We start from the raw sequence: 14,311 nt of genomic DNA on the forward strand, positions 1-14,311 counted from the left end.
CTCGACCAGATTCGTAATCCGTAAGTTTCGTTTCCCATACAAACAAAAGAGAGCGCTCGCATCTACCTGCGTTACCAAGACACGTGACTTCCTGTTTCCCTTCGAAGGTTTGAAGTTTCTGATTGTTCTCACAGTTGCACAGATACTATAATTATTACTGTGCCAGGGTAATAAATATCTACGTGGAATCAATATTATTTTCAGTTGAAAAAATACACTTTATTGCAAATTTAAAACTTTCACAAAACGTAAAATTTATTCGAGTGTGGATTGTTTTGTTTTCGAATTTCGCGCAAAGCTACACGAGAGTTATCAGCGCTAGCCGTCCATAACTTAGCAGTGTAAGACTAGAGAGAAAGCAGTTAGTCATAATCACCCACCGCCAACTGTTAGACTACTTTTTTTTACCAACGAATAGCGGGATTGACTGTACATTATGACGTCCCCACGCCTGAAAGAACGAGCATGGTTGGTGCGATGGGGATCCGTGCCCGCGAATTAGAAGTCAAGCGCCCTAATTACTTAACCATGCCGGGACTACTTTATTTTCTTTATGAAGTTAAGCTAGTAATAATAAATGAACAATAATAAATCGATGTAACACATAATACCCGAAAGAAAGTTCACGGTCTGTAAGAACTGTAGTGGTCAAAGTTGGTAGGTGTGTAAATTAAACACATCTTGAATATTGTCAGAAAGCAGGGGTTTCTTTAGGTGTTAAACACGTTCCTGTGTGAAAAAAAAAAATAATAATATGTTGTCACTGGTTTTCTTGGTATTTGAGGTTTTTCATATTTGTTTCTTATAGTAAAGTCGCATCGGGCCACCTGCTGAATTCACCGAGGGAGAATCAAACTCCCGATTTTAGCGTTATAAATCCGTAAACTTAACGCTGTACTAGCGTGGGTCTCCAAATGGATTCGTACATGTTTCTAACACATAATTACTTGCACTATGTATTTACTGAGTAGACAGATGGAGTGATCCATTATATTAAGGGGACGCCAATTTCACCTGAATGAATATTCGTAGTTGAATTATTGAGTTTATTATAGTTGCCTTCACTGTTATTACTAGTAAATGATATGTGAAAAGGAAATGAACCCAGTTCAGGACTCGCTTGTCAAACGCCCTCCAATAGAAAATTCAGTTTTCATGACGGTCAATGAATTTACCATTTATTTATAAATTCTGCCCTACCTAAAGTATATTTAACAGACTCAAGTGAAAACTAATTATCAAGTGCTCATATCATTTGTACGTTTAGCTCTTTACCGTTTCGCACTCTTTTAGCATAAAAGTTCAGTTGAAGTGTTCATTTGGAAACAATTGCCTAAATCTGTTTATCTTAACGTGCAGGTAATAAATATTCTGTGGTATTATATAGCTTCAAACCCGGATTACCAATTCCGAAATCTAGGTCTCTTCCGTAGTACCAATCAATACATTAAAAACAAAAAGCATCAAATACGTGTGTTTAACATTTTTAACAAGACCCGAAAGAATTGTATTAACTATAAATATATGTCACGTTAATATTATGTAATGTAGCCTATAGCCAACTACTGCTTTCAGACTTCTCAGTGATATTTCTGCGGGCTTACAACCCTAGAAACTGGATTCTAACTTTATGTTTAATTACAAACTAACGTCTGCTGAAAGAAAATGCACTCCAGTGGCACAGCGGTATATCTGCGGACTCACACCACTAGAAACTGGGTTTCGATGCCCGTGCTGGGCAGAACACAGATAGCCCATTGTGTAGCTTTATGCTTAATTCCAAACAGTCAGTCTGAAAGAAAATTTTATAAAATGTCTCCCCCTCTTTATCAAGCCGGAAAGAAGTTATCTTCATGTTCGTATAACTCAATTACTTTTCAAATTACCTAATAACAGTTTGAAAATAACATTACTATAAATCTTTATGATTTTTACGGTCATTACGAGCTGAAAATCTGAGGTAAAGTGGCAGGTCAACAGCATCCCCTACCAAACCTCAAGCTATTCTAATTGAAAAGTGGAATGTTATTGCTACTCTTATAAAGCTTTCATGGCCCCAAGGTGAATTCTCGTATTCACAGTCCGTCACGGTATCCACCCGTACACACCCAGCCCAATAATAATATATTAATTAACTGGTAATATACGATAATGTGTGAAAGACACATATATTTATTTGAAACTTCTCGAATACACACCAAACTTTACAAAATCATAAACGTTGAATTAATTTTATCTACCTCAAAAGTTTGCTACATTACATCTTGCATACAATTCCTTTTCTGTATTTTTTAAATAAAAAAATAATAAAGCATATTTATGAAGTATAAAAGATTTCTACAAACATGTAAAATTAAATGTGTTTCAACTCTCCAGGACGCTTCCACTTTTATATATAGTAGCCGATTACCCGTGGCGCAAGTGCATTAGATCCATGTGTGATGTATTTATGACGTCATATATACACCCTGAGAATCGAGAGAAATAAAGTTCTCCGTGACAGGAAACGGAAGCGAAACAGGAAAATCGTGACCCCAATTGCAACTCTAAATACACACAGGATAGAAATTTCGCGAATTTGGGGTCGCACATCACGTAATTAAAATGTTTTTCCAGTACTATATAAGCAAGAGTTTCATTATAGTATGATCTTAACAGTTAAACATCAGCCCACACCATTCGCTTTAAATGTCACTCTGTTTAGATGAGGATAATACTCTAATCTGACTTCTTTCACCCCTAGTGGCATAGCGATATGCCTTTGGACTTATAACGCTAGAAACCAGATTTCGATACCCGATGTGGGTAGAGCACAGATAGTCTGTTGTGTAGCTTTGTGCTTAATTATAAACAAACAAACTGTCTTCTTTTACTGATATAACTAAATTGATATGTATGTAACCTGCGTAATAAAATCTATTAAAGAGAGCGCTGTACTTCTTGTTGTTCGTTTCGTCGTTTTGTTTGGCATGATTTAAGTCAGGTGTATCCAACTTGAAGATTCAAGGTATAATTACGCCTGCGTCTAGAATAAGCTAACAGTTCCTAATGTCCGATTCTGCATTTATTTTTGAGAAAGGGGCTAAAGATGTAAAGAGTTACACAAGATGTCTTCGGTTAAAGACGTAAAGAGCTACACAAGATGTCTTCGGTTGAAGATATAAAGAGTTACACAAGATGTCTTCAGTTGAAGATATAAAGAGCTACACAAGATGTCTACGGTTAAAGATATAAAGAGCTACACAAGATGTCTACGGTTAAAGATATAAAGAGCTACACAAGATGTCTACGGTTAAAGATATAAAGAGTTACACAAGATGTCTTTGGTTGAAGATATAAAGAGCTACACAAGATGTCTACGGTTAAAGACATAAAGAGCTACACAAGATGTCTACGGTTAAAGATGTAAAGAGTTACACAAGATGTCTTCGGTTAAAGATGTAAAGAGTTACACAAGATGTCTTTGGTAGAAGATGTAAAGAGTTACACAAGATGTCTTCGGTTAAAGATATAAAGAGTTACACAAGATGTCTTTGGTTGAAGATATAAAGAGCTACACAAGATGTCTACGGTTAAAGACATAAAGAGCTACACAAGATGTCTACGGTTAAAGATGTAAAGAGTTACACAAGATGTCTACGGTTAAAGATGTAAAGAGTTACACAAGATGTCTTCGGTTAAAGATGTAAAGAGTTACACAAGATGTCTTCGGTTAAAGATGTAAAGAGTTACACAAGATGTCTTTGGTTGAAGATATAAAGAGCTACACAAGATGTCTACGGTTAAAGATGTAAAGAGTTACACAAGATGTCTTCGGTTAAAGATGTAAAGAGTTACACAAGATGTCTTCGGTTGAAGATATAAAGAGCTACACAAGATGTCTACGGTTAAAGATATAAAGAGCTACACAAGATGTCTACGGTTAAAGATATAAAGAGCTACACAAGATGTCTACGGTTAAAGATATAAAGAGCTACACAAGATGTCTACGGTTAAAGATATAAAGAGCTACACAAGATGTCTACGGTTAAAGATATAAAGAGCTACACAAGATGTCTACGGTTAAAGATATAAAGAGCTACACAAGATGTCTACGGTTAAAGATATAAAGAGCTACACAAGATGTCTACGGTTAAAGATGTAAAGAGTTACACAAGATGTCTTCGGTTAAAGATGTAAAGAGTTACACAAGATGTCTTCGGTTGAAGATATAAAGAGCTACACAAGATGTCTACGGTTAAAGATATAAAGAGCTACACAAGATGTCTACGGTTAAAGATATAAAGAGCTACACAAGATGTCTACGGTTAAAGATGTAAAGAGTTACACAAGATGTCTACGGTTAAAGATATAAAGAGCTACACAAGATGTCTACGGTTAAAGATATAAAGAGCTACACAAGATGTCTACGGTTAAAGATATAAAGAGCTACACAAAATGTTTTCTTTGAAGTTTCTACAGTGTATGAGTTTGGTTCATTGAACGGAAGTATTTTTATACACACTTAAGAATTAACTTGCGCTGTCATTTTTGTTAATCATCGTTATGGGCTAAGCCACATTTTTCCAATAATTAAAAATTATTTTAAATTACAAATTTATTAGAATCCTCAGTATTTATTACATCTGATATCTCAAAAGGTAACATTCTATTACAAATACAACGTTATCCATCCAGCAGTTTAATGGACGTCGTTAATACTGTTATCCAGTCATGTTACTGATGGTAAAAAACAAACAAACATAGTTCTAGAAAGTGACCTTTCACCACCTTCCTTAAGATATTTATTTTTATGAGAAACATTTCACAAAATTTCTAAAATATTTATTGTTGTATATTAAAAAAAAAGATATATCTTTACAGGCTTAAATTTGTCAGGAAGGGTATTGGTAATAGAGATAATTTTTAATCCAAATCAGTAAGTTCATTACATGTTAGCAAATATTAAAACCTGCTTTTTAGCGCCATAAGCAAACAAATAACTGAACCACTAGGTATTACAGCTACATTTGACATCGAAAACAAAATCCTGAAATATTACTTATGAATTAATGTGATAAAATTTAGTCTAATAATTACACCTATCAAGAGTGCTTTAATACTCTGTATTCGTTACTGGATTAATTTTGTCCTGGATGTTGTTCACAGCTAGATTTGATCAGTAAGGTTTGGTTTATTTTGAATTTCGCGCAAAGCTACCCGAGGACTATCTGCACTAGCAATCTCTAATTTCGCAGTGTAAGACTAGAGGGAAGGCAACTAGTCATCTTCGCCAAATCGTGGGCTACTCTTTTAGCAACGAATAATGAGATTGACCGTCATATTATAATGCCTCCACAGCTAAAAGGGCAAGCATGTCTCGTATGACGGAGATTCTAACCCTCGAATCTCGGATTACAAGTTGAGTGCATTAACTACCTGGCCATGCCGGACCGATTAGTAAAGATTAAAAACAATAATCTATAAACAATGATAATTTAAACATTGTCCACTGGTGGCTGAATAAAATGCGGCTCGTTTTAGCTCATTCCTCGTTATAACAGGTCTGGTCGTTCAACTTTTATATTTAAAAATAGATCGTTCTGGTGCTAAGCAACTAACTCTGCTCACGGGTCGGTTCTCGTTAAAACAACTGCCTTGTAATTTTCGCGAGACGACGCGTCTCGTGATGGTGTTTGGTGGGACGGGGATTCGAACGCGGTGACTACGAGTCGAGTGCCTTAACCACCTGGCTATGACGGGCCTACACAAACATAACCTCAATTATTATAAATTGGTTTTAAAATACACAGCAGAATCGAACATCAAAGAAACATGCGTTTTAGACTGTTTGTTTAACTGTGTGGAAACTCTTTATACCGATAAGAAGAACAGACGTATTAGTAACTGACTACAAATAAGGAAATAACTTTCAGCAGTTTTTACAGACGTGTTCTCGTTTTTTCACTGCAGCGTGAAGTAGGACCTCACTGAATAACGGGAACGTCCTACTTACTAAACAGTTTTATTTAGAACTGTAGAGGTTTTCGAGAATAGTTCGAACAATCTTAAAATATTTAATACAATAACTTAAACTCTAACCAATATGTTTCTCGGGGCAGAAAAAGTAGGCCAAAGGTACACCACGTGTCTGCAGTTATTTATATTAAAGTTAATCTATCTCGATAATCTTGTTAGGAGAAGAGAAATAATATTATGATTAACTTTATCCACGTGAGTGTGTGTGCACGTTTTTCTTACAGCAAAGTCACATCGGGCTGCTGTATCACATGAAATCCCCCCTTTTCTTTCTAATTGTGAATATAGACTTGATAATATAAAAAAAAAAAAAAAATTAGTTGTGATAATAAATGTATGGTTTTGTTAATTGTTCAAGATTTACATAAAATAGTTAAACCTATAACTTTATTATTAATAATATTCTTGTGAAAAACGTTAAGTAATTTAAATATCAAATTTCAAACATAAATCCGTGGGGTGAAGATTATTTCTCACGAAACTTATGTATAATTTTCTTATCGTGTTAGTACTAGTTTTTACAAAGCGAAAAGTAAAACTTTTATGACACAACGAAAACGTGATAATGTAGTAAGTTTTTATAAGGCCGGGCACGGCCAGGTGGTTAAGGCGCTTGACTCTTAATCTGAGGGTTACGGGTTCGAATCCCTGTCACACCAAACATGCACGTCCTTTCAGCCGTGGATGCGTTATAATGTGACGGTCAATCCCATTATTCGTTGGTAAAAGAGTAGCCCAAGAGTTGGCGGGGGGGTGGTGATTGGTGATGACTAGCTGCCTTCCCTCTAGTCTTACACTGCTAAATTAGAGACAAGCGTAGATAGTCCTCGTGTAGGTTTGCGCGAAATTCAAAAACAAAAATGTTTTTGTAATTCAATTTAATACTTGGAACAAATAAATAACAAACTAATAGCAGAGTTGAGTGGTGTAATGAAATCTTCCATGTTCTTTATTTTCGCATCTTCCGATTTTTTTTAATCTTAATAAACAATACATAATATATTATAAATTATATTAACGAATTAAGGATATTGAATTTATCTGGTTACAAGATGTACTTTATTCGGAAAGCTGAGAACCGGAGTCTCGCTAGTTACCAGTTTTTATTAGGTTTAGCATGGTTTTATGGCTAGGGCACTGGACCCGCATTCTGTGGATTGTAGGTTCGAATCCCGTTATCAATATACTCGCTCCTTTAGTCGATATAGCTTTATAATTATGTGACAATAAAACCAACTATTCGTTGGTAAACGCATAACCCAAGACTTACCGGGAGAGAGGGGGATTTTGACTGGCTATCTGTCCTCTAGTCTGTAGCATCCTCGATTTTACATATTTCACTTATATAGCAACTGTAAATTGTATTGTTAATTTTGTGAGAGATATGCCCCCAGAGCTCTCTAGAATGAGCTTCCTTATAAGTTCAGTGTCTCATTGTAATATGTGTATATGTAGACAAGAACCACCAGTTTACATCTATTTCGTATACTACTGCTTTGTGCGAAATTAAAAAAATAAACAAGGTTACAACATCAAATACGAAACACTGATCATGTTGAACTATCACATATTTAAATAACAAAATTTGACAATCAGTCTGCGTCACATCAGATTAAACCTCATACTGCAAAACGAATATCGGTGTTTTTGGGACGGAAACTCAAGATGGATTGGCTTTTCCCTTTTCAGAAAAGTTTCATAATGGAACTGTTCTGGGATTGAGATTGAAGTGGCCTGTCTGTTATTGGCTAGTTTCATACTGAAGCAGCTCGGGGACTAAGGCTAAAGATGAAGTGGTCTATCTTTTATTGGTGAAGCAATTCCCGGAAGAAGACTGAAGATGGAATGGGCTGAATTTTATTAACCAGTTTCATTAGTAAAGCTATTCCAGAACAAAAACTGAAGATGGAGTAGACTGCTTTTGATTGGCCAGTTTCACAGTGGAGTTATCCTGAAACAAAAAAAAAAAAAAAACTGAAAATTGGTTACACTGCTTTTGATTGGCCAGTTTTATAGTGGAGCTATTCTGGAACAAAAAAAAACTGAAGATGGGTTAAACTGCTTTTGATTGGCGAGTTTCATAGTGGAGCTATTCTGGAACGAAAAACTAAAGATTGATTAGACTGCTTTTGATTGGCCAGTTTCACAGTGGGGCTATTCTGGGACGCACTTTGTCAATTAGAACAACTTTGAAAATGTTGAAAGGTATTAAAAGATTTACCATATAACGTCGTTTCTCTTCTGTATGGTAAACATTGTTTCTAATTATTACATTTTAAGATAAATAGGTCATTAATGACACGTTTATCTCTTCTTGGTTTCTTTATTCATAGCAAATAAAATCTATCTTTTTAGTGTTTTTGGTAAACAAAGTACTGTGTGGCCCAATACAATCTGTGATAAATTAAAAATTAGCACTCTCAGGTTTACTATGAAACTCGTTTTACTGTGTAATTTTATGTTGGATGGAACAAACGAACTAGCTTGCTGATTCATCAGTTCCTGCAAATTATAGTAAGGTTAATTTAAAAACAAATGATAATAAATAGTATTTAAATATGTAATCATGTATGAAGCTACGTGATTAGAGTATTACCTGAAATGTGTCTTGAAAATTACTGATATAACATTTATAATAACTGCAGTTCGCTTAATTGTTTGTTTTTTAATTTCGCGCAAAGCTACACGAGGGTTATCTGCGTTAGCCGTCCCTAATTTAGCAAGGAGATCGACTGTCACATTATAATGCACCACGGCTGAAAAGGCGAACACGTTTAGTATAAGGGGGACTCAAACCCGCGACCATCAGCTTACTAGTCGAGCACCTCAACCACCTAACCTACAGATATTGTTCATGAAAATTGATATTAAATATATAATGCCTAGATCACTACCATGTTTGTCATATCTCAGTTCACTTGATGAGATCTCGTATTGAGCAATACAGCAAACGTAAGGTAACTAATATGACATAATTTTCTTCACTTTCACTCATGACTTCTTTGAATTCTTCATCTGTTTTTGAACTTTGTTTATAGAAAACTCTTTGTTTGCCATAACAACTTATTGTTTTTCAAGCTGTAAAAATTGTTTCAACAGAACTTAATCAACAATCTTATAAAACTGCTTTTTCTATCAGAATTTTTTACGACCAATAATTTCTTTTGCACTAATCTCCTGGTAGGATAGTGGTAAATTTACGGACTTACAACTCTAAAATCCGGGGTTTGATTCCATGCGGTAGACACAACATATAGCCCAATGTGACTTTGCTCTAAAACAGAAACGAATATTTTACGATTAATATATTACACAATCTGCTCATTATCGTAATAATGATAAAATGTGTTGAAACTCAACTGTTGGATATTATATTAGGAGTTTCCTAGTTTGATTACCTAACCTTTAAAAATCGATAAGTAAACAAACTAAATTCTAAACTTTTATGAAGCTTAAATACACTGGTTTAGTGATATGTATGATTTATTTGGTTAATAATAGTTTTAAGAATCAAATAATCATGAAGGAAAAATAATTCAATACTACATATAAAAGCCCCACGCTAGTACAGCGGTATGTCTTCGGATTTACAACGCTACAATCGGGGGTTCGATTCCCCCCATGTGGCTTTGCTATAAGAAAACACACACACACACATGTAAAAAAATGGGTGAATTGGGTGAACTTAACGTGTTCAAAAAAGATTTGGATACCAGCTTAGTATAATTTAATCATTCGCTCTGGTTGAAACAAATCTTGAACATGACCTTTCAGTAAACTTTTGTTCCATACCTATCATGCATTTACTGATGGAATATCGCTCGAGTTCAAAGAAATTCGGAACGAGTACATGTGACAGTATGATAAACTGTAAAATAGATGGACACACTATAGATAGCCAGTTGCGTAGCTTTGCGCTAAAATTAACAAAAGTAACTTGCCAGGTAGACGTTCCTGCATATTTTCTAGGTTTGGAATGTGTCATTTAGCTAGTCCAAGGCAAAATGCACGTGGGTTTGAATTGCGTGGGTTGCATTTAGAAGACAGTGAGAAAATGTATTTTTGTTGAACCAAATGTTATTGAAGAACAACTCAACGTACAGACAAAACTTACTTTAATTTATTGGTGTTAAAATAACAAAGACCATTCAGAACGTAAATCTTTTGTGGCGTGACTTTGAAAAAAAACCAAAAAACTAACTCCACGTTACTCAATTTGTTATTGAATATTATAATAGCCACAAGTAACATAGAATACGTTTCATTTCTAGTAAAATTTATATACAGCAGTTTAAGAAAATAATCAACGTATTTTTCTGATTTTTTTAATTCTCCAATCTTTCCAGTCTTCACCAATTATCTCGTTCTTTTGGTCCTGTGTACCATTTAGTTTTGGGAATAATCCCTCTTTCTATCAAACTATAAGCTGTGTCAATAATCGTCTTTTTGGGGATTTTAGGAGTTAACTTCAGAATCTTAGTCATTAGACTGTTGTCGTATTGGTAAACATTTTCTATTCGAGGTAATATAAGAACAGCAGTTGAATCCACGAAGCTTGTCAACCAAACCAACCAATAGGGACAGTGGCGATGAAACACCCAGTATCCTTGGTTTACAAACTCTTCGAAAAGAATGAGGGACATTTCCTTGAACCAAAGGGATTCACTTCCAATGATGAATCTTTTCCCTGCAGCTTCTGGTATTGTGATAGCTTTCCAATGAGCAAGGGCTACATCTCGAACATCGCATAAATAGATGTTAACAGCTGGAACCAAAGGCATCGTCATGTTCATCATCCTTTTCAGTGGAAAGACACTGGTACCCACGACATTTGTCAACACGGGTCCTAGTATAACTCCTGGATTGATGGACACTAGTTCGAATCTTTTCTCTTCGGGAAGGTTCTTTATGAAATCCCAAGCACATTTCTCTGCTAAAGTCTTACTCTTAGCATAAGCGTCTGTAAAGGGAGAATTTATATCAGTCCAGTCATGTGGTCCGTACTTTCGGTCCTTATTTACCACTGTTTCCCCGTGAACAGCAGCGATAGAACTGGTGATGACCACTCGCCTAACACTTCCAGCTCGAGCACAGGCCCCGAGGACCAATAAAGTTCCATCTACAGCTGGCTTCAGTAAATCATCTTCTTGTGACTGGGGTTTATTTGGGAAAGGGGAAGCAACATGCATAACATACTCACAGGTCCTCACAGCATCGTCCCACCCTTCGTCCTTGAGAAGATCGGCCTCGACCAGTTGCAAAGGAAACCGAGAATTTGGGCATAGCTCTTTCAGTGGCTTAATCTTGTGTTCATTGGACAAGTCTCTCACTGTTCCTCTAACTTGGTATCCTTCTTGCAGTAACACACGAACCACATGGGAAGCCACATACCCTGAAACTCCTGTAACTAACACCAGAGGAGACTTCTCTAACCCTTTAGACATTGCTCAACTATTAAATGTGTACTAATTCTTCTGAAAGGACTGGCACGAGACAAATATTCTCGAATCTTTCACTATCTAATCGGTCATCGCAAACGTCTTTTGATTAGGTAAACCACTAGAAAAAATATACAGTCCTTGGAAACTCACAATGGCAGCTTCCGAAACTGAAATAACACTATAAAGTTTCGCAGCTGCTTATTTCTTGTGGAGAGTCGTTCGAATTGAGCTACAATTCGCTTAAGAAACGTTAACCAAAACAAAACCTTGCGCTCAATAACCTGCAAGCTTTTATCCCGAGGTATAAATAAGACAGAATTCTCTCTACCTGTATGACTGACACAGTTTCAAGTCAGGGAAGCGTCTAATTGGTTAATGTAACGTACGTCACGCAAGGGATTGTTCTTACATTGCCTTCAAATAACCCTAAGAAAATTACTGGTTGGGCCTGGCATGGCCAAGCGCGTAAGGCGTGCGACTCGTAATCCGAGGGTCGCGGGTTCGCGCCCGCGTCGCGCTGAACATGCTCGCCCTCCCAGCCGTGGGAGTGTATAATGTGACGGTCAATCCCACTATTCGTTGGTAAAAGAGTAGCCCAAGAGTTGGCGGTGGGTGGTGATGACTAGCTGCCTTCCCTCTAGTCTTACACTGCTAAATTAGGGACGGCTAGCACAGATAGCCCTCGAGTAGCTTTGTGCGAAATTCTAAAACAAACAAACTAAAACAAAAAAAAATTACTTGTTATATTTTTTCTACAATAAATACTTTTTTATTCTACGTTGAGCCTTAGTTTTAGGATTGAGATTTAAATAAGAAGAGCGTGACCTAAAAAAACCATTTTAGTGTTTTGTTCATAATTTCTACTAATGTATGTTTTTCCACTTATCAGTTGAAGAATAAAATTGAAACGTATCCAGTTGTAGCAATAACAAACTCTGCATGGAAACTGGTTCCAAATCTGTCTAAAGATTGTTGCTTTACGTTAAGCTAAAGATGGTAACTATTACATGACAAAATCAAAAGTAACTTAGCACGTGCTGCTTTATACGTAAAATAAATTTCTAATATTTTAGAGCACAGTGTTATAAAGAAAGATAATACATTAACTATCAATAAACAGCTAATTTCACAGAAAATCACCAATTGATTGTTAAAATGATTATTATAGAAATTATCCTGAATATGTTTTTATTTTTCAATTTCGCGCAAAGCTACTCGAGGGCTATCTGCGCTAGCTGTCCCTAATTTATCAGTGTAAGACTGGAGGGAAGGAAGCTAGTCATCACCACCCACCGCCAACTCTTGGGCTATTCTTTTATTAGCAAATAGGGGGATTGACCGAACATTATAACGCCCCCACGGCTTAAAGGGCGAGCACGTTTGGCGCGACGGGGATGTGACCCTCGGATTACGAGTCGCACGCCTTAACCCACCTGACCATGCCGGACCATCCTGAATATAACAAAGACCAACTACCTTCATAACTTATTGTTGTATTTGCTGCATTCTGATCGGTCGATACTGCTGACTTTCGTCAAAGCTTTGGAAATGGCCAGTATACAGCTCTTGTAGGTTTCTAGTGACATCAGATGAAAATGAAGAGAATTGTTATGTTGAAGGATGCGACCTACCATTGGTCTGCAGAGCTGTAAATCCAAGAGTCCTTGGTTCACATCCATTTACCAGAAATTTACACTTCACAAGTTGAAACCATTTGTCTTCTCTCTAGACCATTTTTTCCCAACCTTTTGTTTACTCACACCCTTAAAATGTGTGCTTTCCAAATTCATGCCCACGTAGCGTATGAGTCAGTTGTGACGAACGTACAACCGGCTTTGGTAAAATTATACGTTTTTTTTTTCTTTCAACATTCGGGAGAAAACGTACCTTGTATACAACCCTTTCGTGCATCCCCTGGACCTTTATTTCGCACCCCTGTATGGGAATCCTTGCTCTAGACTATCAGATGAAAATGAGCACAGATGGTCTTTGTGTATCTTTCCGCGAATATTAAAAATAAACAAACTATTGGAAGCCGCATCTTGCCTTGATCTAGAACCATAAAGACAAAACATGTCAAAAGGTGAAGTGTTGAAGAGCTATGTTTCTAAACATCAAAGACGTTAGCGTCAAACTTGGAGTACATATCATGTAAAAAAGTACTAACACAGTGTGATAACATATAAGTAAAACAAAGACGCTAGAACAAAGTAATGAGATATCAGTATAACAAAGATATTAACACGATTTGAAAATATAGCAGTGTAACAAAGATGCTAACAAAGTGTGAATATGCATACTAGTAATTTAAAGAAATCAGTATAAAAAAGGAAATCCTCAATAGCCGCGGATGTAATTAGATCTCAAATCGGTCAACAGATGGAGCTATTAACTAAAAATCTTGTACTTGAAAAAACACAGCCATCCTATGAGCCGTTATGTCCTGGCTAAAAATAGCCAACCAATGTGAAAACTAAGTATCAGAGACAGCTCGTGCAAACAAGAAAATGAGATGTTTTACGCACTAGGTGGCGTGGTGTTTCAGCCACTGGCTCTTTAGTTTATTTACAACTAGAGACTGCATGAAGATCCAGAGTGAGGTAAGTAAAAGATAAATAACTGGTTGTAATCTTTTTCAAACTCTCAATAATCCACGACCTTTTCTACAACCGCCATATGTTAGGTTACTGATAACAACATAGAACTTTGTATCGACCACTGATAAGCAAATGACGTGTTGTCGCTTCTGGATAACCCGGATTTTACACTCTGTACTCATGATTTAGTCATATAGAAATGATGTTTGTTGAGAGTGCACGTAGAAGACAAACAATCTCTTGTATGGGGATCTG

At 36.3% G+C, this 14,311-nt stretch overlaps 1 protein-coding gene across 1 annotated transcript; it reads right to left on the reverse strand.

Moving 5' to 3' along the window:
- Positions 1-10,367: 10,367 nt before the first annotated feature.
- LOC143245902 (uncharacterized) lies at positions 10,368-11,462 on the reverse strand. Its single transcript, XM_076492155.1, has one exon. It carries the CDS (start codon positions 11,460-11,462, stop codon positions 10,368-10,370), a length of 1,095 nt encoding a protein of 364 aa, XP_076348270.1.
- Positions 11,463-14,311: the final 2,849 nt, after the last annotated feature.

Source organism: Tachypleus tridentatus, chromosome 3, assembly GCF_004210375.1.
Source record: "Tachypleus tridentatus isolate NWPU-2018 chromosome 3, ASM421037v1, whole genome shotgun sequence".
NCBI lineage: Eukaryota > Metazoa > Arthropoda > Merostomata > Xiphosura > Limulidae > Tachypleus > Tachypleus tridentatus.